The following is a 25,152-nucleotide window of genomic DNA, read 5'->3' on the forward strand; positions in this document are numbered from 1 at the left end:
CATCAAGATAAAAAGCTTTTGCAAAGCAAAGGAAACAGTCAAGAAAACCAAAAGACAACCGACAGAATGGGAGAAGATACTTGCAAATGACATATCAGATAAAGGGCTAGTATCCAAAATCTATAAAGAACTTGTCAAACTCAACACCCAAAGAACAAATAATCCAATCAAGAAATGGGCAGAAGACATGAACAGACATTTCTGCAAAGAAGACATCCAAATGGTCAACAGACACATGAAAAAGTGCTCAACATCGCTCGGCGTCAGGGAAATCCAAATCAAAACCTCAATGAGATACCACCTCACACCAGTCAGAATGGCTAAAATTAACAAGTCAGGAAATGACAGATATTGGCGGGGATGCGGAGAAAGGGAAACCCTCCTACACTGTTGGTGGGAATGCAAGTTGGTGCAGCCACTCATGAAAACAGTATGGAGGTTCCTCAAAAAGTTGAAAATAGAGCTACCATACGATCCAGCAATTGCACTACTGGGTATTTACCCCAAAGATACAAAAGTAGGGATCCGAAAGGGTACATGCACCCGATGTTTATAGCAGCAATGTCCACAATAGCCAAACTGTGGAAAAAGCCAAGATGTCCATCGACAGATGAATGGATAAAGAAGAAGTGGTATATATATACAATGGAATATTATGCAGCCATCAGAAGGAATGAGATCTTGCCATTTGCAATGACGTGGATGGAACTGGAGGGTATTATGCTGAGCGAAATAAGTCAATCAGAGAAAGACATGTATCATATGACCTCACTGATATGAGGAATTCTTAATCTCAGGAAACAAATTGAGGGTTGCTGGAGTGGGGGAGTGGGAGGGATGGGGTGACTGGGTGATAGACACTGGGGAGGATATGTGCTCTGCTAAGCGCTGTGAATTGTGCAAGACTGTTGAATCTCAGATCTGTACCTCTGAAACAAATAATGCAATATATGTTAAGAAAAAAAAAAAGAAGATAGTGGGAGGGGAAGAATGAAGGGGGGAAATCGGAGGGGTAGATGAACCATGAGAGACGATGGACTCTGAAAAACAGAGGGTTCTAGAGGGGAGGGGGTTGGGAGGATGGGTTAGCCTGGTGATGGGTATTAAAGAGGGCACGTTCTGCATGGAGCACTGGGTGTTATGCACAAACAATGAATCATGGAACACTACATCTAAAACTAATGATGTAATGTATGGGGATTAACATAATAAAACAATTTTTTAAAAAAAGGTCTGGCAGTGAATAGATGACAGATTTCAAGTTAGAATAAAAGAAGAAAACAAAGTTATCTTTTTACGTCTAAAATCAGATCGTTTACCAAGAAATATAAAGCAACTAAAATAATAAACAAGTTTAGTCTATAGTCAGATATAATATAAAAATATAAGCACCAGGGTGCCTGGCTGGCTCAGTCAGAGGCACATGCAACTCTTGATCTCAGGGTTGTGAGTTCAAGCCCCAAACTGGATATAGAAATTACTTAAAAGTAAAATCTTAAAAAATATATATATATAAGCATCTACAATTCTTACTTTGGGGCTACTATACTACATTGGTGATTATGCTTATCTCTCCACAAAAAAAAAAAAAAACCCCACATTGCATTAATAATAACTACACAGTTAGCCCTAATATTTGAGATCTCCAGACTCTTTTAAGATTTTTTTTAAATATTTTATTTCTTTATTTGTCAGAGAGAGAGAGAGAGAGAGCACAAGCAGAGGAAGCAGAAGGCAGAGGGAGAGGGAGAAATAGGCTCCCCATAGATCAGGGAACCCCATATGTGGCTCAATCCCAGGACCATGGGATCGTGACTTGAGCCGAAAGTAGACACTTAACGATTGAGCCACCCAGGCACCCCTCCAGACTCTTTTAAATCCATACTTTTTGCTTATAATAAAGCTGTCCTGGGAGTATAGAGCATTTGAGTCCTATAAGTCCTTTTAAAAGTTGAAAACAAAAAATTAATGCATAATTAAAGTATGTGTGGAAATTGAAACTAAGGCTCATGTCAAGAGGGATAATAACAGAAAGACAATGAGGCAAGTGAAAAAGTAGAAAGTGGATAAAATTTTAAATGGAGTGCACAGGATTTCCATGAAAGGCAGAACAAGGAAGGTGGAATAATGCTTCAGAGGAGATGAAATTTTTGAACAGTTATAGAAAAGCAATTATTTGTCAATGTCAAAGGGACCAAGGCAGATGCTATTCCCATGTCTAGATTCTAAGGTGTCAACATTAGGAAAGAAAAAACAGTCAACTCTTCCTTTAGGGGACAGCTAGGTTTCAGGATACAGTAAGTTTCAGTTACAACAAGATAGTGAAATTCCATAATACTCTCTAGAGTATTATGCTAAGCTAAATAAGTCAGAGAAAGAAAAATACCATATGATTTCACTCATATGTAGAATTTAAGAAACAAAAAATGACCAAAGGGGGGAAAAAAAGAGAGGCAAACCAAGAAATAGACTCTTAACTACAGAGAACAAATTGATAGTTACTAGAGCGGAGATGGGTGGGGAGATGGGTTACATAGGTGATGGAGATTAAGGAGTGCATTTGTTGGGATGAACACCAGGTGTTCTATGGAAGTGTTGAATCACTATATTGTACACTGTGTGTTAACTAACTGGAATTTAAATAAAAGCATTTTAAAAAAAGATAGTAGAGTTGAAGAAGAAGGGGACGAGGAGGAGGAAGAAGAAGAAGAGGAAGAAGGAGGAGGAAGAATATACTTGCTGATTTAATTTTAAAATATTTTTTTAAAAAAAGGAAAGAAAGAAAGAACAACACCCCAGAACCAAATGAGCATACTTAGCTCCCGTATGTTGGTTTCTAAATACCATTCTCCAATTATCAGAAACCATGGCTTCCTGGAATAATGGTTGATTCCAGAGCAAAGGCAGGAAAAGTACAAGGTAAGTCTGAAATATCTTGTAGTACAAGAAAATAAGAAAATACTCAGAAAATGATGGAGTCATGCCAAAAAGAACAAGCCGATTTGAGGGTATTCCTAATAGCCAAATCTAGAGCAGTTTCAGTTATAAAATAGATAAAGATAGTAATTTATTATAAGCTATAAAATATATATCCATGAGGCAATACTGATATAAACAAATAACTGAATAAACAAATAAATGAGGGGAAAGGAACAACTCTTCATTATAGTTAATAAATGCAGAAGAAATAACGGAATAGAAAATCACCATTTGGCAAGTACATTAATAACTCTTTCAGGTAAGAATTATCAATGTATATTAAAAATAGTGGGTGACAGTATGAATGATAAATAGGATATTTACACAATCTCAAACAATTTCCTCTAAAATACTCATTAAATATAAAAAGAAACAGTAACTTTAGAGTGAACAAAGTGGCACCTACCACAGAGCAAGAGCTGATCAAAGATAATAACGTCAGTGGTGGAAAAAATTGGTATCATATGCTTCCTGATAGTATACACTGAGAAAAACACACATCACTTCTGCGCTATCCTTACTAAAAATGCACAACCTGAATTTAACCATGAAAAAACATCAGACAAATCCAAAGTGGGGGCTATACTATAAATATCTGTCCAACACTTTCCAAGGTCAAGGTCACAAAGAAATATTTGTAAATATATGTAAGTCTGTAATTATTTCACACTGAAAATTTTGAAAGAACTTTTTAAAAAGCTGCATATATGTCCTCCAGTTTCATCCATGACACATATTGCAAGATTTCCATTCATCGGTCAATGGACATTTAAGCTGTTTTCACATATTGGCTATTTTGAATAGTGCTGCAATGAACATTGGCGTGCTATTATCTCTTTGAGATCCTGATTTTAATTCTTTTGGATAAATACTCAGAAGTAAAACTGCTGGACTTAAGTGAAATAAACCAGTCACAGAAGGATAAATAGTCCATGATTCTACTTGTGTAAGGTCTCTAAAATAGTTAAACTTATAAATCAGAGAGTAGCATGGTGGTTGCCAGGGACGGGGGTGGGGGGTTAGCAGAGGATAACTAAATAAGAGACATAAAGTGTCAATTATGCAAGATAAATAAGTTCTAGAGATTTGTTCTACAGCACTGTCCCTATAAAAATTACCAGTAGTAGGTAGGTGTTGTACACCTAAAATATTTTTAAGAGGGTAGATTTCATGTTAAAAATAAAATGAGATAAATTTAAATTTAATTTTTTAAAACTGCCAATATGAAAAAAATGATGAATAAAATTATCTTAAAACTATAGTACACTGATAGTTACAAGAGAACAAAATAATGGCATACATAAAGATATTAAGGATAAATTAAAGAATAAAAAATAATAATAGCAATAATTAAAGAATAATTTTGAGAAATATTTCCTCTGTGATATATTAGTTTCCTACTGCTGTTGTAACCATTGACCACAAACTCAGTGGCTTAAAACAACATGAATCTATTCTCACAGTTCTGGAAGTCTGAATGAAGTCCAAATGAACCTTACAAAGTAAAAGGAAGGTGTTAGGTATGGTTTCTTCTGGGGGCACTCAAAGAGAATTCATTTCCTTGCCTTTTCCAGCTTCTAAAGATTGCTCATTCCTGGGCTCATGGCCTTGTCCTCTATCCGACCTCTTGTTTCCATGATCACATCTCCCACTGCTGTAGTCAAATCTCCCTTGGCCCCCTTTCATAAGAACACTTGGGATTCTATTGGATCTACAAGGACAATCTCCCCATCTCAAAACTGTCAATTTAATCATATCTGCAAATTCCCTTTTGCCATTTAAGGTAATATATTCACAACTTTTAGGGATTAGGATGTGTACATCTTTGGGGGAAAGAGGGCATTATTCAGCCTACCACAGTGTCAGTTCATAAGTAAATGACTGGGGAAATGTCTAATACAATGTTAGCAACAGTTTTCCCTAGGTAGAAGAATTATCAGCAATTTTAATTTGTCTTTTTGTCTCTGTTCTAGAATGAACATGCATCACTTCCATAATTGGGCCAAAAAAGATTTTTAAAAGGGGTGCTCAGAAGACTTTTTTCTTTTGATCCTTGATCTTTAACACATTTTTCAAATGATTTACACTATGCATTAAGTAATTAGATTTATATAGTTATATTTCTGTCCAAAAAATGGCATATCTCATTTCTAATTCACTTACTTCTTAGATATAGGCCAAAAAAACATGTAAAATAATCAGTCTCTCTTGTTAGTCTTCTATGACTACAGCAAACCAAGGGTTGAGTTGCAACATGCAGCAGCAGATTTTTTTGGGTAGTTCAGTCAGTACTGGACTAGCAGTCATGGAAGAAAAAAAGTGGCTGCTATTTACTACAATGAATAACATGTTATATACAAAATTAAGTTTGAATAAAATGAATAAAACACAGCACCATAAAAGAAGTTTATGCAAACAAAATATCAAGTGAAGACTTTAACATGTACAAAATATTTAAAGAGGTCAGATATTACACCAAACTAATGATTAATTGGAAATGATGATTAAAAATGTAAATGCTACAACAAAAGACTCTTTGAAACAGAACTTGGACTATAAAGAAAGTTTCTGAGGACATTATATATGCGAGGTGATGAAAGCAAATAATGAGTATCTGTTGTAGTCTTTCAACAAAAGCTACATGCAATAATGTACTTTCTAAGAAAATAATAATCAGTGATAAAAATCATCAAAATATATGTTGGAAATATCTATATATTTGAGATGCAAGAAGGCAAACATCAGGATCACAAATGAAATTGATCTTGATTTGTATATGATATAGCAATGATACTGTTCATACAAATTTCAGCTCATTTGGGAACCAGAATAATTATTATATAAATTTTGAATTGTCTCAGAAATTTTTAATTTGAGTATTTTGAGAAAGGAACTGAGGCTTTATGATTTGCTTTTTCACCATTAATACTGTATTTCACTTTTAATTGAGCATTACCCACAATATTTAAGGAGATCACAATTGTAGACTCCCATTCACCGACTGGGTTATGTTACATCGGTTAACTAACCTCAGTGACATTCAATGACACAGTGGGGATAAAACTGCCTATCTCATTGGATTACTATATGGGTTAAACATAATTGTGCCAGTGTGTATTTGGCTTAGAGAAAACTGTCATAAAATAAAGACATTCAATAAATGTTATTTCACTTTTCTTATTTACTATATTGGCTCTGAATGAATTCTAAAAAAATTCAAAATCAAACAGATTCTCATATGTGTATTTATATATATTACATATTTGTTAATAAATATATGAGTTCATGATCATATATATTTGGTTCTATATAGTTTCACTATAATCATCTTTGCCACAAGCATATTTGTTGCACAAATAATTGGCCATAAGGCAATTTTGCCATAAAAGATAAAAAATAACTGGTAAGTTTGGTTTGACAGATTTTTGGTTTCATCACATGTTTGGTTTTATTTCTCCATTGATGCAGTGCTCCCATTTTTATACTATATAAATCTTAGCCCTCGTAATGGTCCACACAGTGGCACAGAGTTCTGAACCTGCATTTCCCGCAGAACTTTGGAAAGTCTATCTATCAATGGACACGTGACAAGATGGCAAGAACAAATAACAGTGCAGAATGCTTTCACAACTCAATACAAAGCCCTGTTGCATACAAGTATTTGGAAACTGATATCCCTCCTAATGAAGGAAAAAATTTTAGCAAAAAAAGAAAAAATATGATGCTAAATGAGGAAACAAATCAACAAGCAAGAAAAAAATGTATAATAGAATGAATGAATAAAAGATTTTGAAAACAAGTTCTTAGGTACAACCATCAAAATAAAATCAGTTATTTGTACAGTATTGCCATGAATCCTCACACATTTTAAATGTATTCAAATATTTTGTATTTCACAATAAAGAATTTTTAATTTTGTTAAACATTTTCATGTTTCATTATGTCCTTTTTAATGAATGACCCTCTTTAATTTTTTGTGATTTTATCTTTTACGGCAAAATTGACTTACAGCCAATTAGTTACGTGATGAAAATGCTTGGAGCAAAGATGTTTAGGAGGAAAATATCAGACACATATATTCAGCCATCCTGAGGGGACAGAAAAGGGTGCACATAGATGGACAAAAATATTAAGGATTCGAAATATGTCTTAAACAATAGCATTTGTATAAATACATGTTTGCCAACTTAGACATCAGTTTAGTAAATGATAGAATTTGTGTGAATATAAGTCTTACTGTTTCACATTTTTACATGTAGCTCCAGAAATAGGTATCAGAAAATGAACTAAAATGCTTTCTTTCATGTTCTCTTGCCCTCACCAAGCTGTTTAACACATTGCAAGCAGACCAATTATTTTAAAATTAAAATTTAACATTTTAGTCTCCTCAGAACACCCTTCAGTGGCTCCCATTTTGTTACAATAAAGGCCAAAATCCTCTCATGTTCTATAAAGCACTGCATGCTTTGGATCCTGCAAATCTCACACACCTCATCTCTTGCCTCTCTTCACCTGGTTCTATGTGTTTCCCACATGCCATGTTCTTTCCAGCCACAGACAACTTTTGTGCATTCTGCCCCTCTGATTGCCCTCCATTCTCACATCCACACCACTCCACTATCAAGTCATCTGCACATCAAAGCTCCCTCTTCTCTTGCCTGACCCATTCCTACTCCCTATCCCACAGATTAGGTCAGGTTCTCTTATAATATATTCCCAAGGCATCTATAATTCTCATTCAGAGTTCTTATGACAATTATATATCTAGGTAATTGTATAACAGGTATAATATCTATTTTCCCTGCTAGTTAATAATAAGCATCAATGGAGCAGAACCCATTTTGTTCACGGTAATATCCCCAGAGTCCAACAAAGTAGTTAGTCAATAAATACATGTTCAATGAATAAACAAAAGTGAGTCAATTCCAATAACTGACATTCTCTCGAAGCTCTAACAGTGTAACTCTTCAGTAAGTAAATTAAGGAGAAAAAAGCTGCCACTCTTGTGAGTATTAAAAGAAATAATTAATGTTAAATTGTTTTCTACATAATAAATATTCAATAGATACTAGTTTTTCATTGCTTGCTGAACAGCATTATCCATGCTTACAATTATTAATTAAAATATTCTATTGAGCTTGGAACATTTAGAATAATTCCAAAGGTAAAATTTGAAAGTTGAACATTTGCTAGATACAATTTCAGAGAAAAAACACAGAAATTTAGTTATTAATCAAATTCTGAAAATGACTGATTCTGTGGCCTAGGATATACACTTAAACTCGTTGGTTCTTACTTTTTTCATCAATGAATAAAAGAAGATTGAGAGTACCCCTGAAACAAATAATGCATTATGTGTTAATTTAGAGAAAAAAAAAAAAGAAGATTGATGATGATTCCCAATGCCTACACATCACTGATTCTAATTTAGGGGTCTCCATATAATATGCCATGACTTCTTCAGAAGCCACCTTCCTTTAATTCATAGTATCTCCAAGTAGCTAGACTATGTCATTACTCTGCAATGACGTATGGGAATCTACGTAGATTTTATTTGAAACAAATGTTCTATAGACTAAGTGAAAAAACAAACCTTGAGACTCATTTTTATTTAAATGAATGGCTGATGCTTAAAGTTGTCCAATGGTGAATTGTACTACTTAATGAAAATAAATTTAAAAATAAATATAAAGCAACTTTTACTTGATTACATATAACATGATCTCTAAATATTTTTCGTCAAACACCCACCAATAAAAATACTTCCGCATACAGCCACAATATATGCATATTCACTTATTTGTTGATAATTTGTATGTGTACTACCATTATGTATTATTTAAAGTCTGCCTAAAAGACACACACTTTTCTAAGTATGGGTTCCAACAAGAGAAGGTCCTGGGCTCATAAACTTTTACTCTAGTGAATAAAGAAAACCCACATTTATATAAACAAATAAACAAGTGAGATAATTTCATACTATGTAGGTGTTAGGATGGGGGAAAAAATTATTGTGATACCTGAAAGAGTCCATTTTAGGTGGGAGTGGAATAATAGCTAGAGACATAGTATTTAAGGCAGAAAAATAGTTTAAGTGCAAAAGCCATAATCTAAGGTAAAGTTTAATATATTTAAAAAGAAACAGATTAAAGTCATTAAGAACTTTTACAAAAATAAAATGACTGCCATATAAATTACCAAATATTCAGGAATCTAATCTTGGACTCTACTTTGTTCATTGATTCCTATGTCAGTATGGGAATCAGTATAGTTAAAGTTATACTATGTCTGGAATCTATCAGGTGGGAATTTCTCACTATTTTTCCTTTTCATAATTTTACTGAATAGTCTAAAAGTGTATTATTTAAAATAAATTTTAAGGTAATCTATTCTAATGTATACATTTCAAAAAAACTGAACTGAATGAAATTCTAATTGGAATTCCATAAAAGTTATATATCAGTTTTGGTTAAATATGATATTTTCATATGAAGACTACTTATTTAAGAAAATGGTTTGAATTTTTAAATGTTTAGACCCTCTTTTTATTTCTTTCAACATGATGTTTCTATTTTATTCATATAAAAACACTTGGGATAAATATATTACTAATTTTTGTCGCTCTAGTTTTATTACCCGTAGTCAAGAGTATGGGTCTGGCTATAGACCCAGAATGTTGGAGAAACTGGCTTTGTCATTTCCTAGCCATGTGATTTTATGAAAATTAACTAAACTCTCCCTGCCTCTATTCCCTCAAACAAAAAATGTTGATAATTAGTGTACCCTTCTTATTTGAGAATTAAATAAGCTAATAAATATAAAAAGCTTAGACTAGCCTGGAACAGTAAATGCTCAATAAATGTTAACTGGTATTACCATTATTTTACAGTCAGGTGGCTGTTTTCCAGATTGGACAAAAACTATGTTTTATTTAATAAATGATGCTTAATAATGAGCTAGATATCAGTGAGAAAAAAAGTTGTTCACAATGAGAATATTATAAATAAGTTTTTATGTAAAATCGATCTCAGGGCATGATTTATTTAGAAAAGCATGCAGTGCCTTCATTTGCCCATTCATCTTTATACAAATAAGGAACTATTATTAACCCTTGCTCACAACAGATACAACCCCACACCAGGTTATGTGGCTTGTAAGAAAAGTAAGTACAGGATATCAGTGCCCACTCTCTCCTGCAGCTAGGCACCTTTGCAGAGGGCACAACTCCACTTGGGAGCCCTGGTGGGAGGTTTTCAGGCATTTTTAGTTCTTCCTTATGCTTTACCTTATTTATTTTTACAATGAGTATGTATTATTTATATAACCAGAATAACAACACTTTCATTATAAAATATTTTGCCAAAGAAATTTTTCACCTCTCTTCTAGATTAATTCGATAACAATTTTTTTTAATTTTTTTAATTTTTAAAAAATATTTTATTTATTTTTTTGTCAGAGAGAGAAAGAGGGAGAGAGAGCACAAGCAGGGGGAGCAGCAGGCAGAGGGAGAAGCAGCTCCCCGCTGAGCAAGGAGTCCGATGCGTTACTTGATCCCAGGACCCTGGGATGATAACCTGACCTGAAGGCAGACACTTAACTGACTGAGACAACCAGGTGTCCCCAATAGTAATTTTTATCAGCTATTTTTAACTTTTTCATAATTGTGCTATATTGCCCTTTATTTTAAAATATGCTAAAATGTTAATAATTCTGAAATAAACATCTAAAAATACTGGTTTATAAGCTTAAGGAAATTTAAGAAAAATACTGATGAATCAAAGAATAAGCTAAAATGCCAACCATATGGTTAATTTATGTTTTGTCAGATAATCCTCAATCCAACATGTCTTCAATCTTGGAAACAAAAGAATTTAGATTCTCTGTGTTCATCAGGGTCACTTCTCTATTTGCAGATGGACCAGCCAGATTCTGTTCAAATAGCTATTTATACTAAATGGTTAAAAAGTCATAGAAAATACTAACAAAATATAGTATATTTAGCTTAAAATGGGTATTCCCATTTTAGAACAAAACATAGAATAATTACACTAAGTACAAGGTTAATTTAAATTTTAATTTCTTTCATTGCTTTGTATGACATAACATTTTAAGTAATTAAATTGAGATTGATTTTTGTAACTTACAGCTATAATAACATTTATTAGAAATATTATCTCATATACCAAACAAAAGAAAAATTCAAATCCTTAAATAATATGCATAAAAAAATCTTTCAGTCCAAAATATAAACATTAATAAACATTAAATATATCAATAATAACTAAAGAGTTTATAGTAGGATGAATGGATTTTTTTTTTTTAGTAATATAAACTAATGTAAGATGTGATGAGTGGTAGAAGTGAGCACTGAATATAAAAGTAGTAATTAAATTCCTTACTCTTAAAGGAGACAGTGTATTATTATCATCACAAAATTGTATCCTGAACTCTAAATGGCAATAGAAGAAATTCAAAATAAAAACAGTAATTTTCAAGAATAAAAGGTAAAATAAGCCAAAATATGTTAGATTACTTGGAAATATACTAAAACAATAATAACTAGTAGTTTGGACATTACATGTCCTTAAATAATTAATGCAGTAGTAGCATAAAGTTGATGACCGTAGGTAGTGACTTTCTGTACTCCGAAACATATTATCTATATAACATTTCATAGTCCAGTCTTTCATTTTGTGTTTAAATTTTTCTTTGTTATAACTGTTATAATTAAAAAGAAAGCATTTAAGAAAAAAAAGAAACTACACTACTGTGACAACTATTTTTCATATTTGCCAAAATAAATTGAGAAATTCAATGTTTACAAGGACCAAAGGACAAATCACTGCTAGGAACTTTATTTTTTGTTCCAGTTAAGGAATGACCACTTTCCGATACATTAAGGTTTTGGTTTTAAACTGAACTTTAAAAAACCACGAAGACGGTCTATAGGATACAATGCTGGTATATTACTTTCAATTACCACCACACTGCACTCAATTGCTTTAAACTACAGTGTGCGCCTGCATTTCACTTGAATCTTTAAAATCAGAATAGTTTCCATTAACACTATTACAAGAACTACTGACCTTTTCTTTTTTAAAACACCGTCTCTTTCAAATGCTATTGTTTTAAAGGTCTCGTAGCAAATGACAAGGCTGCCATCTAGTGCTTTATGACTATTCCTTTCACATTTGTAAGAGAGTGGGAGTCCTATATAATCTAGAGGTGAGTTCTCCAATACAGTAGCCGCTGTACACCTGTGGCTATTGAAATGTGACTGATTTGAACTGAGATTGCTGTAAGGTTAGAATACAAATTGTATTTCGGACTTAGTTTAAAAAAAAAAAAACTAAGAAAAAGATATCTCATTGATGATTTTTATCCTGTTACATATTAAACTGAAATTTCAGCTATGTTGAGTAAAATAAAATAGACTATTAAAATTAATTTTACCTGTTTCCTTTAAGTTTTTTAATGTAGTTAGTAGAAAATTTAAAATTACATATGTGGTTCACATTATATTTATATTGGACAGCACTGATCTAGAAGGAAAGTTATCTTAGTCTTAAACATAAAAGATTTAAATAGTAGTATATTTCTTATTTTTTAAAAAAAGTAGAATATAACTTAGACACGCCCATAATTGTAACTAGTTACTCCTTTGGGACACAATAAAAGCTAAAGATTAAAAAAGGATCAAAGAGGAATTTCTAATTTTTAAAATCACACAAAAATATGCCCCCCCCAAAATCCAGATTGTTTAAAAGAAGAAAAACAAAATTAATGTGGGAAAGTTAGAGAATAAAGATAATTTATGAGACATAAAAAACAGACAATTTGAGCATCAGTAAGGTTAATAATTGCAAATGAATTTAAACATAATAAATATGTATGAGTCCATAAGTTTATGATAAAAAGAAATCTTGTCATGTTTGAAAGATATTGAGCAAATAATTCTTTACTTTGAAAACTGGCAAATAAAAACAACTAATATCACATTTATCATGCCTTTCCTATATAAACTGTAGCAATGAGTAACCAAATATCTGATGAGAGGAAATTTATTTTTACAGAAGTTCTCTAATCAAGAAATAAGGAATTAAAATATCACAGTTTTACAACCCCTAATCAATTATAATCTAAACACTGAGCATCAGTATCTGCTAAGAACTATGTAGAAAATAATGTTAATAAGAAACAATAACAATTAAAAGTATATAAGAGAAGGAAATTACTAAAGACAAATCCTAAAATTGATGAACTAGAAAACAAAATCAGTGGAAAGGATGAATAAACCCAAAGGCCATGTTATAACATGGCAAAGAGAGAGAGAGAGAGAACTACCAATAAAAAAGCACAAGACCCCTAAATTTTGTTTGTATTTAGCTAATCTTTGAAGTTCACTTACTATTTTTTAACTATTCCTATTTTAAAAGAGGTCTTCAATCTTCTCAAACTTATTTTTAAAAGCTATCACCATAGTTACGCAGTATGAAAATAGAAAAGAAAAACTAAAACATTACAGTCAAAGGTCATTTCATTAGAAAAAATGTAAAAGTATAGTTTGCATTCATTCATACTGAAAATAATCCTAAATATAATATAAACAAGCAACAGTTAGCACTGTCCCAAATAATAACGTGCCATGCCCAGGTTTGGTTTACCCTAGAATTAAAAGATACTTAACATTAGAAAACCTATCTTTTTTAAGTTTTTTTTTTCTTTAAAGATTTTACTTATTTATTTGACAGAGAGAGACACAGCGAGAGAGGAACACAAGCAGGGGGAGTGGGAGAGGGAGAAGCAGGCTTCCCGCCGAGCAGGGAGCCCGATGCGGGGCTCGATCCCAGGATGCTAAGATCATGACCTGAGCCAAAGGCAGACGCTTAAGGACTGAGCCACCCAGGTGCCCCTAGAAAACCTATTAATACAACTTCACACTTAACAAGGTAAAGGAAAAAGTCATTCATGATGAAATTTTGTAGCAGACTAATGTAGATAATAATTTTTTAACTTGATAAAGGAAATATTCTATAAGTTACAGCAAACTCTCTACTTGATGGTGGTGTCTAATACCATCACTTCGACTCAGTACTTAAATAGAGATCCCAACCATCCCAGTATGGGGCTAAAAAAACTGGAAAGATATAAGTATTGTTACCCCAGCATTCTTTCGCTTACATTTCGATAGTAAATGTTTTTACATCCCTTTACATTCAATATTCATGTGTCTTTAGGTCTGAAGTCTCTTATAGGCAACATATAAATGGGCTTGGCTTTTTCATCCATTTAGTCACCCTATGTCTTGATTGGAGCATTTAGTCCATTTCTATTTAAAGTAATTATTGATAGATAATGTACTTATTGCCAATTTGTTACTCATTTTACAGTTGTTTTTGTGTTCTTCTCTATTCCTTTCTTCTCTTACTCTCTTCCCTTGTGATTTGATAGTGTTTTTAGTGTTATGCTTGGATTCCTTTCTCTTTATTTCCTGTGTATCTGTTATAGGTTTTTGATTTGTGGTTATCATTAAGTTCATATATAACATCTTGTGCATATAGCAGTCTATAGTAAATTGATGGTCACTTAAGTTTGAACCCATTCTAAAAATGCTACATTTTTACTCCCCTCCCCATGTTTTATGTATATGGTGTCATACTTCACATTTTTTTTTTAATTTTATGAATTCCTTGGCTGATTTTTGTGAACACAATTGATTTTTCAGCTTCTGTGCTTTAACATTCATACTGGTATTGTAAGTTATTGATCTACTACTTTTATTATATGTTTGTATTTACCTGTGAAATTTTTTCTTTCATAATTTTCTTACTCCAAATTATGGCCTTTTCTTTACACCTAAAAAATTTCCTTTAATCTTTTTTGTAAGGCTAGTTTACTGGTGATGAACTCCTTTAGCTTTTCTTTGAGAAACTCTTTTTTGGTTTTTTGTTTTTGTGTTTTGTTTGGGAAACTCTTTATCTCTCCTTCAATTCTGAATGATAGCCCTGATAGGTAGAGCATTCTTGTTTGCAGCTTTTTTCCCTTTCAATATTTAGAATATATCACACTACTCCCTTCTGGCCTTTAAAGTCACTGCTGAAAAATCAGCTAATAGCCTTATGGGTTCTTCCTTGTATGTAGCTGTTTTTCTCTGTTGCTTTTAAATCTTTTTGTCATTTTATGTATCTTGTTGTGGACCTCCTTGGGTTAATTTTGGTGATGGGGAGGTAACAATACTTATATTGAACAGAACAGACCTATATTGAACAAAATAGACTTTAAAACAAAGACTGTAACAAGAGACAAAGAGGGACACTACACAATCATAGAACAATCCAAAAAGAGTATATACCAATTGTAAACATCTATGTACCCAACATGGGAGGATTTAAATATATAAAGCAACTATTAACAGATATAAAGGAAGAAATTAACAACAATACAATAATAGTAGAGGACTGTAACACCCAACTTACATCAATGGATAGATCATCCAGACAAAAAATCAGTAAGGAAACAGTGGCTTTGAATGATTCATTAGATCAGATCAACCTAACAGATATATTCAGAACATTCCATCCAACAACAGTAGAATACACATTCTTTTCAAATGTACATGGAATATTATCCAGAATAGATCACGTTAGACCACAAAACAAGTCTCAATAAATTCAAAAAGATTGAAATCATATCATGCATCTTTCCAAACACAAGAGTATGAAACTAGAAATTAATCACAAGAAAAAATCTGGAAAGAACAGAAATACATGGAGACCAAATAATGCTACTAAACAATGAGTGGATCAACCAAGAAATCAAAGAGGAAAAAAAAAATACATGAAGACAAATGAAAAGAAAAACACAATAATCCAAAACCTTGGGATGTAACAAAAGCTGTTCTAAGAGGGAAGTTTATAGCAATACAAGCCTACCTCAAGAAGCAAGAAAAATCTCAGATAAGTGACCTAACCTTATACCAAAGGAGCTAGAAAAAGAACAAACAAAGCTAAAGCCAGTAGAAGGAAGGAAATAAAAAGATTAGAGCAGAAACAAATGAAATAAAGACTAAAAGAACAACAGAAAAGAATGAAATTAGGAGCTGGTTCTTTGAAAAGATAAACAAAATTGATAAACCTTTAGCAAGACTCATCAAGAAAAAGAGAGGGCTCATAAATAAAATAAGAAATTAAAGAGGAGAAATAATCAATACCACAGAAATACAAAGGATTATGAATATTAAGAAAAATTATATACAAACAAATTGGACAGCCTAGAAGACATCAATTCCCAGAAACACATAACCTTCCAAAACTGAATCAAGGAGAAATAGAAAATTTGAGCAGAGTGATTACTAGCAAAAAACTGAATCTGTAATCAAAAAACTCCCAACAAAAAAACTGGATAGAAGGGAATAAAACTGTTTTTTTTTGTATGTAATATAAATTAATTGTATTTAAAAACCAAAAATATCTATAAATAATTAGACCTAATAAGAGAGTTCATTAAGGTTTATGAATATCAGATTAATGTACTAAAATGAATTTAATTTTTATATATCAAACATAAGTAGAAAATGTAATTTAAAAAGATACTATTTAAATAGCAACAAAAGTATCAGGAAATTTAGTATTTTACATAACTAACAAAACATGTGCAGGACATGAAATTGAGCTCAACATTATCATTCATAAGAAAAATACAAATTAAGACCACAAGCTACTACTACACATACTCTAGAATAGCTATAATCAAAAAGACAGACAATATTAAGTTGGTGAGGATGTGGAATTATTGAAGCATCTATAAATTTCTAGTAGGAATGTAAAATGGCACAGCCATATTGTAAAATCATTTGGCAGTTACTTAAAAAGTTAAACATACATTTATCATACGACCCAGCAATTCTACTTCTAGGAATCTACCCAAAGGAAATGGAACCATATGTCTATACAAAGACCATACGAATGTTCATATCAGCATTTTTCATAACAGCCAAAGGCTAGAAAGAATCCAAATGTTCATCTACTGATGAACAACAAAAATGTGGTATAGCCACATGTTGTAGCATTCATTACATTTAAAAACTAAAATTGCTATACTAAAAAAGTAAAATAGAAACACCTTGTGATCATATTAATTGATACAGAAAAACTATATGACATACACAAACACCCATTCTAATAGGACTGGAGGAGAATTTCTTCAACTTGATAAAGGCATCTAGGAAAAACCTACATCATACTTAATAGTGAAAGACTGAATGTTTTCCCTCTAAAATCAACAACAGCAGCAGAACATTTCCATGCTCATCACATCTTTTCACATGGTACCAGAGGTAGTAGCCAATGCAATTAGACAAGAAAAAGAAATAAAAGGCATCATTAGAAGAAAGAAAAAAAATCAAATTCCATAATTGCAAAACACATTATTGCCTGCATTAAAAATATAATGGAATCTACAAAAAAAAAAGGTACTGCAACTAATAACTAAATTTAATGAAGCTGAAGGATATAAAATCAACATAAAAATCAATTGTAGTTTTACTATACAGACACAATTAAATTATATTTATATATATTTATAATTAAATTATACAGACACAATTAAAAATTAAATATTAAAAGATACTATTTACACCAGCATCAAAAATATAAAATATGTAGGGATAAATCTGACAAAAACTGTGAAAGACCTACATAGTGAAAAATACCAAATATTGTTGAGAATAAATTTTAAAATAATTAAGTTAAAAAAGAGATATATATTCATGGCTCAGAAGACTCACTATGGTTAAGATATCAATTCCCCCCCAAATTGTTCTACAAATTAAACACAATCTCAATCCAAATCCGAGCATGTGTTTTGGTAAAAACTGACAAGCTGGTTCTAAAATTCATATGTAAACACAAAAGAAATGGAACCCAAAGCCAAAACAAGTTTGTAAAAGAATGAAATTGGAGAATAAATGCTACATAATTCCAAGACTTATTATGAAACTACAGTGGTTGTAACAGTGCTATTTTGGTATAAAACTAGGCAAATTAATTAACAGAACACAATAGAGATTCCAGAAATAGCCTTTACAGTCTTTTTTTTTTTAAGATTTTATTTATTTGAGAGAGAGAGAACAAGTGGAAGGTGGTGGGGGAGGGACAAGCAGACTCCATGCTGAGCGCAGAGCCTGATATAGGGCTCAATCTCACGACCGTGAGATCATGCCCTGAGCCTAAACCAACAGTCAGGCACTTAACTGACTGAGCCACCCAGATGCCCCAGCCTTTACACTCTTATAAATGGGCAACTGATTTTCAACAAAGATGTAAAAGCAATTCATTGGTTAAAAGAAAATCTTTAAACAAACTGCGCTAGAACATTTGGATACCCATATGGAGAAAAAAATTGATCCATCTCTTGAAATATATACAAATATTAACTCAAAATCAACTGCATTCTTAAATAGAAAACATAAAAATAGAAAACTTCTAAAAGAAAATGGGAAAATCTTTGTGATCTTAGGTTAGGCTAAGATTTCTCAAAAGAACAGATTGATAAATTGCACTTTGTCTTAATTAAAAACTCCTCTTCAAAAAAAAATACTCCTAATAGAGTGAAAAGATAAGTCACAAACTAAAAAAAAAAAATACTTACAAATCATATGTCACCTAAAATATTCGTATCTGTAATACATAAAGTACTCTGAAAACTCAATAATGAAAATAATCTAATTTTTAAAAGTGGACAACAGATTTAAACACACTTCGTCAAGTAAAAAAAAATAGAGAGCAAATAATCACGTGAACAAATATTTAACATCATTTCTCATTAGAGAAATGTAAATAAAAAGAGAATTAGATACCATTACACACCTATTAGGACAGCTAAAATTAAGAAGACTAACCATATGAAATACTGAGAGATTTGAAGAACTGAAACTCATACACTCCTGGTGGGTGTAAAATGATATAACCATTTGAAAATTGTCTCTTAAAAGGTTAAACATACATCTAATGTATGATCACTACCCAGTGAATGTATCTTTCAGTAAAAAATCAACACAGCTTTTTAGTGATGACCAAAATTGCCCCCTGCAAAAATCTATCACAAAATTCTATTTGTTCAAAATTTAATCAAAATGAAAAGATCATATTAAATCCAGCTGAGATTATTCAACTCCTATTTTTGTTTCCATGTCCAGAATAAGATCTATTTCTATGTCACTCTTCAAGAGTAGAAAAAAATGCACCAAATATAATTTTTAAAATACAACAAAAGACTGCCTTTCTTAGCAACATATATGGAATTGTATTGTAAGATTTAAGAAATAGAAATGGTAACATATGAATGACAACATCAGCATGCAAGATGAATTTTATTATCTGCAAAATCACCTAAGACTAAAAATATAAACTATTTAAAATGAAAAAGCAAAAGTACTTACAATAACATGTTCCTCTAAGTGGATTACCAACATAGCGATTTTCAGAGTCACATCTGTAGAAATAAAAAACTCATTTACTACTGAGCAACAAAATTCAAAACCTTCATATTTTTTCTTCAAGCAAAACAATAATTAAACTCTACATTAAAACATCTTAAAAACTATACCATTAATCAAATTTTTAAAAACAAATCTTCAAAATAATTAATGTAGAAAGCCAATATTTGAGCATGAGTAGAGAGAAGAAACAGTGAAGACAAATAGTCACACACACAAGATGATAAAGGGGAATGTCACAAGGCAGATGGGGTAAGACTAGGAATTTGGGGATATATATTCTTCCTTAATATTATGAAAAGAAATTGAAAGTATTGATAAAGATATGGAGATACTTCTAGGTGAAGGAAGAAAATTTGGGGAATTTATAAATCTACATCATTTTCTTACTTCTGGTATTCTTTGAAATATATTTTTCCCCAGTTTCTACACAATGATTTTATATTTTAAAAAAGATCTCCCCAATTGTGTAATAAAGTTTTTTCTGAATTGTCCAACTCTAAATTCAGTAGCTCAAACTCTGAATTTATGTAAGCAGATTATAAAAAATGGAAGAACATAAGAGCATTCCAAATCATGAATTCTAAGTTAAATTAAATTCTTCAAAATTATGGTTAATTAGAGCACTGGGAGAAGATCATAAATGTTCTCAAAATTTCTGAAGTTCACATTTTTATATCTGTCTCCAGAATTCAATTAAAATGAGAATTAGTGCCTAACAGAGATACAGCTTGATTTCACATAATGTTTTTTCACTGGAACACCCTCCAAAATAAATTATTATAAAATGATATACACGAGGCTAACTGCATAAAGTGACTTAATATTTAAAGTATATGTAAAAGTTTAAAAGATGAGAAAGACCTTCCAAAATGTCTTTAGTTTTAATAGCATTAGTCAGAACAGAGGAATAATTTTTATATATATTTTTTAATTAATAAAAGGCCAGACAGTTGAGAATAATAAGCTATAATCAGGTTACATTCTGAATGCATTTTTGAGCCATGTGTTGCTAGTGTTTTTATTCATGAGTTGAAGAGTAAATCTTTTTCCACACTAACTGCAAAATTAAAGTTGAAATATAATAGTCAATTATACCACTAACTTTATTCTCTGTGAAACAATGAAACTTTGGGGGTTAGTTTCCTATAACTTCCCCAATCGACTTTCAAAATGTGTGATATATAGTTTTCTAGCTGTAGAAAATGATCATACTCATTATTGCTAGGTTAAGCACTTCAGGTTCTCTACTATTTCTATATTTTGTTCCTTCATTTAAGCTCACCTCCATAAATCCCATCACTCTGTACCAAATTTATACATATACTGAAGGACTGATTCACAATACTATTATAATTCCTTTTTCTGTCACAAAAAATATGACTTGTGCCAAATGGATATCTCAATACTACTTTTATTTTATTTTTTTAAAGAGTTTATTTATTTATTTGAGAGAACACAAGCAGGGAGATGAGCAGAGGGAGAGGGAGAAGCAGGTTCCCCACTGAGCAGGGAGCCCAAACTGGGGCTCAGTCTCAAGATCCTGGGATCATGACCTGAGTTAAAGGCAGATATTTAACTGATTGAGCCATGCAGGTGCCCCTCAGTACTACTTTTAGAATAGGAAAATATTCAAAATAATAGTGCCTGCCTTGTTATGCATGATATTCCCTGCATATCATATTTGTCTAAATAAATGGCTTTCAAAGTACCATAGCAATCTAAAGTGACTTTGACAAATGTTAAGGATTTCAAGTACTTTTTAATTAATCTATATGTTGACTTTAAGAGCTCTGGATACAAACCTATATCCCCATATGGAAGTTACACAGTATTTATTCTGATTGATAATATTAAGTTTATTCAAATTATTTAATATCATATTGGAATAGAAGTTATTGTAATATGTTACCTTCAACATAATGTAATTTTTAAAAGGCCATGGTTAAAATTTTATTTTCTCCAAGCTACAAATTATCTCAGGAGGATGAAATTATATGCTTTTGTTTAGGAAGTAATTTTTGCTACGTTTCATTACTCAAGCCCAGAATTTTAACGGAAATAAGGAATTAATACCACCTTGTTAAGAACTAAGCTGAGGGGCACCTGGGCGGTTAAGTGGCTGACTCTTGGTTTCAGCTCAGGTCATAATCTTGGGGTAGTGAGATGGAGCCCCATGACGGGCTCTGTGCTCAGCTCGGAGTCTGCTTCAGATTCTCCCTCTCCCCCGCACCTCCCCTTGCTCATGTGCTCAAGTGCTTGCACACACTCTCTCACTCTCCCTAAAATAAATAAGTAAATAAAACCTTACTTAAAAAAAAAAGAATTAAGCTGAGAGGCCTTATAGAGTTCTTGAAGGTGTCCAATATAAAATTATATTCTCTTTTAAATTTTCAAACTCAAAAAAGCAAATTAGAATATATTGTCTAAAGATCTTTATATTAATAAGTATTGAGACAATTTTGAATGTATTAAAAGTATTTTCAAAATGTATAATTATGAGCAGAGTTTAAACATCAATTTTTAGTAATTTAATTTCAGCTATCATCTAAAAAATCATTAGTGCCTGCAAATAACTAAGGAAATAAATAGTTCCAGAGGAAATATAATGAAACGTTAGGCATAAAACTCAGCCTGCAAAACACAAAAGTAGGCATAAATATATGCAAATACATTCCTTATTTTTCATTGGGACATCTCAACATCATCAGGACGGCAGTTAATTTGAAAGGTAATTTTCAATTATGCCAAATAAAAATTCCAATACGCCTTAAAGGAGTTAGAAAAGTTGATCTTAATGTTCACATGCAGAGGTAAACATATAATAGCCCAAGCAGTCATTGATAGATGAATGTATAAGGAAGATATGGTATGTATACACAATGGAATATTATTCAGCCATAAAGAATATCTTACCATTTTCAACAACATGTATATATAGACCTATAAAGTATAATGCTAAGTGAAATAACTCAGAAAAAAAAAATATCATATGATGTGGAATTTAAGAAACAAAACAAACAAGCAAAGGAAAAAGAAAAACCAAGAAATAAACTCTTTTAACTACAGAGAACAAACTGATGGTTACCAGAGGGGAGGAATGTAGGGGGATGGATGAAATAGGTGATGGTGATTAAAGAGTGCACTTATCATGATGAGCACTTAAGTAATGTACAGAATTGTTGAATCACTATATTGTATACCTGCAACTAATATAACAATGTATGTTAACTATACTGAAATTAAAATTAAAAATTTAATTTAAAAAAAACAATGAAAAGGAAGAGCTTTGAGGGGAACTAGACTTAAAAGATATTAAAATATATTCAAGGTCTATACAATTAAAATAGTGTAGTATCAGTGCATTGATAGAAAGACCAAAGGTACAGAATAGCAATTCCAGAAACAGGCTCAACTACGATATACTAAAAATCCAGCGTATCATATGATAAAAGTGGTATTTTAAATGATCAAGGTAAAGTCTTTTTCACAAATGGTATTCAGACAACTGGATAGGCATTTGGAAAAATATAAAATCAGATCCAGTCCTCACACCATACACATACAAAAAACTCTAAATGAATCAGACATCCTAGCATACAAAATAGAATTTTAAACAATTAGAAGAAAAAATTGCATGATAACATGGGTATACTTAAAGGCATGGTAAAAAGAAATGCCATTAGTAAAATCAAAAGATAGGACAAATTGTGAGAACACTGACAATATATGTGAGCTAAAAGGGCTAAAATCCTTAATTTATAAAGAACTCTTTAATAATAAGGAAAGGACAATTCCATAGAAAAACTGGCAAAAGCCATAAATAGATAATTCACAAAAAATTATATAACAGTGGTCTTAAATATATGAAAAGATGTTCAACTTCACTTTTAAACAGGGAAATATGAGCTAAATCTATACTAAGATGCCACTTCTCCCTCATCAGATTGTCAAAATTTCAAAATTATAGCAATATGCTCTGCTTATGAGACTGGGCAAACAGTGCTCCTATACAATTATGAGCTGGTGGGAATACAAAATGAGAAAATCCCTATGGAGGAAAATTTAGCAATATCTAACAAATCTACGCGAGCATTTATTCTTCAACCCAACAATCCCACTTATAGGAACTTGGAAGTAAACCACCAGCAATATGAAAATATATGAGCACAAGTTTATTTACTGCAGCATCATTTATAATTACAAAATATTGTAAATGATCTAAATGTCCATGCACACAAGATTTGTTAAATAAACTACAGTACATAAACACAATGGCATATCATACATCTGTAAATAAAACCAAACAAAAAAGATAATGAAGATCTTTATGACTTAATACAGATACATATCTCTGATATGTTACCTTTTGTGTAAGAAGGAAAAGAATGAATGTATGTGTATATGTGTGTATATATATATATACACACACACATATATGTAAGAAACATATGCATGTATATAAAACATATATATAGATATATAGAGATATATAGAGATGTGAATCACAGGAAGGATAAACAAGAAAACAATGAAGTCAGTTACCTACTGGAGGAAAAAGGAGGAAATGGGAACTAATCTCTCTAAGTATATTTTTAAGTACTTTTGTCTTTTGAAAGAATGTCAATGTTCAACATATTCCAAAATATATACATATTAAACCAATAAGAATGAGAAAGAGGAAAAAAACCTTAAAACAGAAACTAAAAGAAATGAATCTAATGAATTTCAAATGAATACTATTTAGCCATCCTGAAGGGAAAAGAAGGAAGGGAGGGAGGGGAGTAGGAGGGGAGAGGCGAGGAGGAACAGAAAAGGAAGGAAGGGAGGAAGGGAAGACAGAAAAAAGAAGAGGGACCATTCCAAATAACTTCTTAACGCAGTATCTGACTATATATCCTCAAGCCTGAGCAGAGTAAGGTGGAGGAGTCAAACTTTGAAATCTTTTTAGGTTTGCTTATTAAAGTGATATAGACAAAGCAATTCTGAAAGTATTTCTTATATTACAGAATTGAGCAAATAAAGAATGTATTAATGTCATTGGAAGCCAGTGTTCTCACTGAGGAAGAAGAGACATACAGATATTAAACTGGAAAAGGTCCAAAAGAACCTTAGAGGGATACATTGGAATTGGAAGTCTGGGTATGAAGTAATGTTTTCTAAAATATGTATATGTGTGTATATGCATGCATATGTACACATGTACATGTATATATGTACTTATTTGTACATATAAATAAATATTTCCTAGTTCTGTTCACTGAACAGTCCACTAAGTTAAGACAGCAAAGAGCATAGTTAGCACCAAGATATTAGCCTCTAATATAATTCTTCATTACAAGGAATCAGAGTTCTATAAAAATATTTTTTTTATTTTTTTTTTAAGATTTTATTTATTCATAAGAGACAGACAGAGAGAGAGGCAGAGGGAGAAGCAGGCTCCCCGCTGAGCAGGGATCCCAACGCAGGACTCGATCCTAGGACCCTGGGATCACAACCCGAGCCGAAGGCAGACACCCAACCATCTGAGCTACCCAGGCGCCCTAAAAATATTTTTAAAATGGCTGATCTGAGGCAGGACAGGTATAAGATGTGCCTGGAACATCTTCTTATATGAGAAAGTAAGGAAGTATTCACAAAATGATGGGTATATGTCACAAAAATACAAGTGAGCTTTA

The 25,152-nt window shown here is 31.8% G+C and overlaps 1 protein-coding gene across 5 annotated transcripts in view; it reads right to left on the reverse strand.

The window, feature by feature from the left end:
* The window catches only part of ATRNL1 (attractin like 1), an 839,881-nt gene that overhangs the window by 509,049 nt on the left and 305,680 nt on the right, over nt 1-25,152 (reverse strand). For all 5 annotated transcript variants that reach the window (XM_078077077.1, XM_078077076.1, XM_078077079.1 and 2 more), the window contains exon 21: nt 19,418-19,470. In XM_078077077.1, the coding sequence (XP_077933203.1) occupies nt 19,418-19,470 (53 nt within the window). The remainder of the gene's footprint in view (nt 1-19,417; nt 19,471-25,152) is intronic.

The sequence above is a fragment of the Halichoerus grypus genome, chromosome 7, assembly GCF_964656455.1.
Source record: "Halichoerus grypus chromosome 7, mHalGry1.hap1.1, whole genome shotgun sequence".
NCBI lineage: Eukaryota > Metazoa > Chordata > Mammalia > Carnivora > Phocidae > Halichoerus > Halichoerus grypus.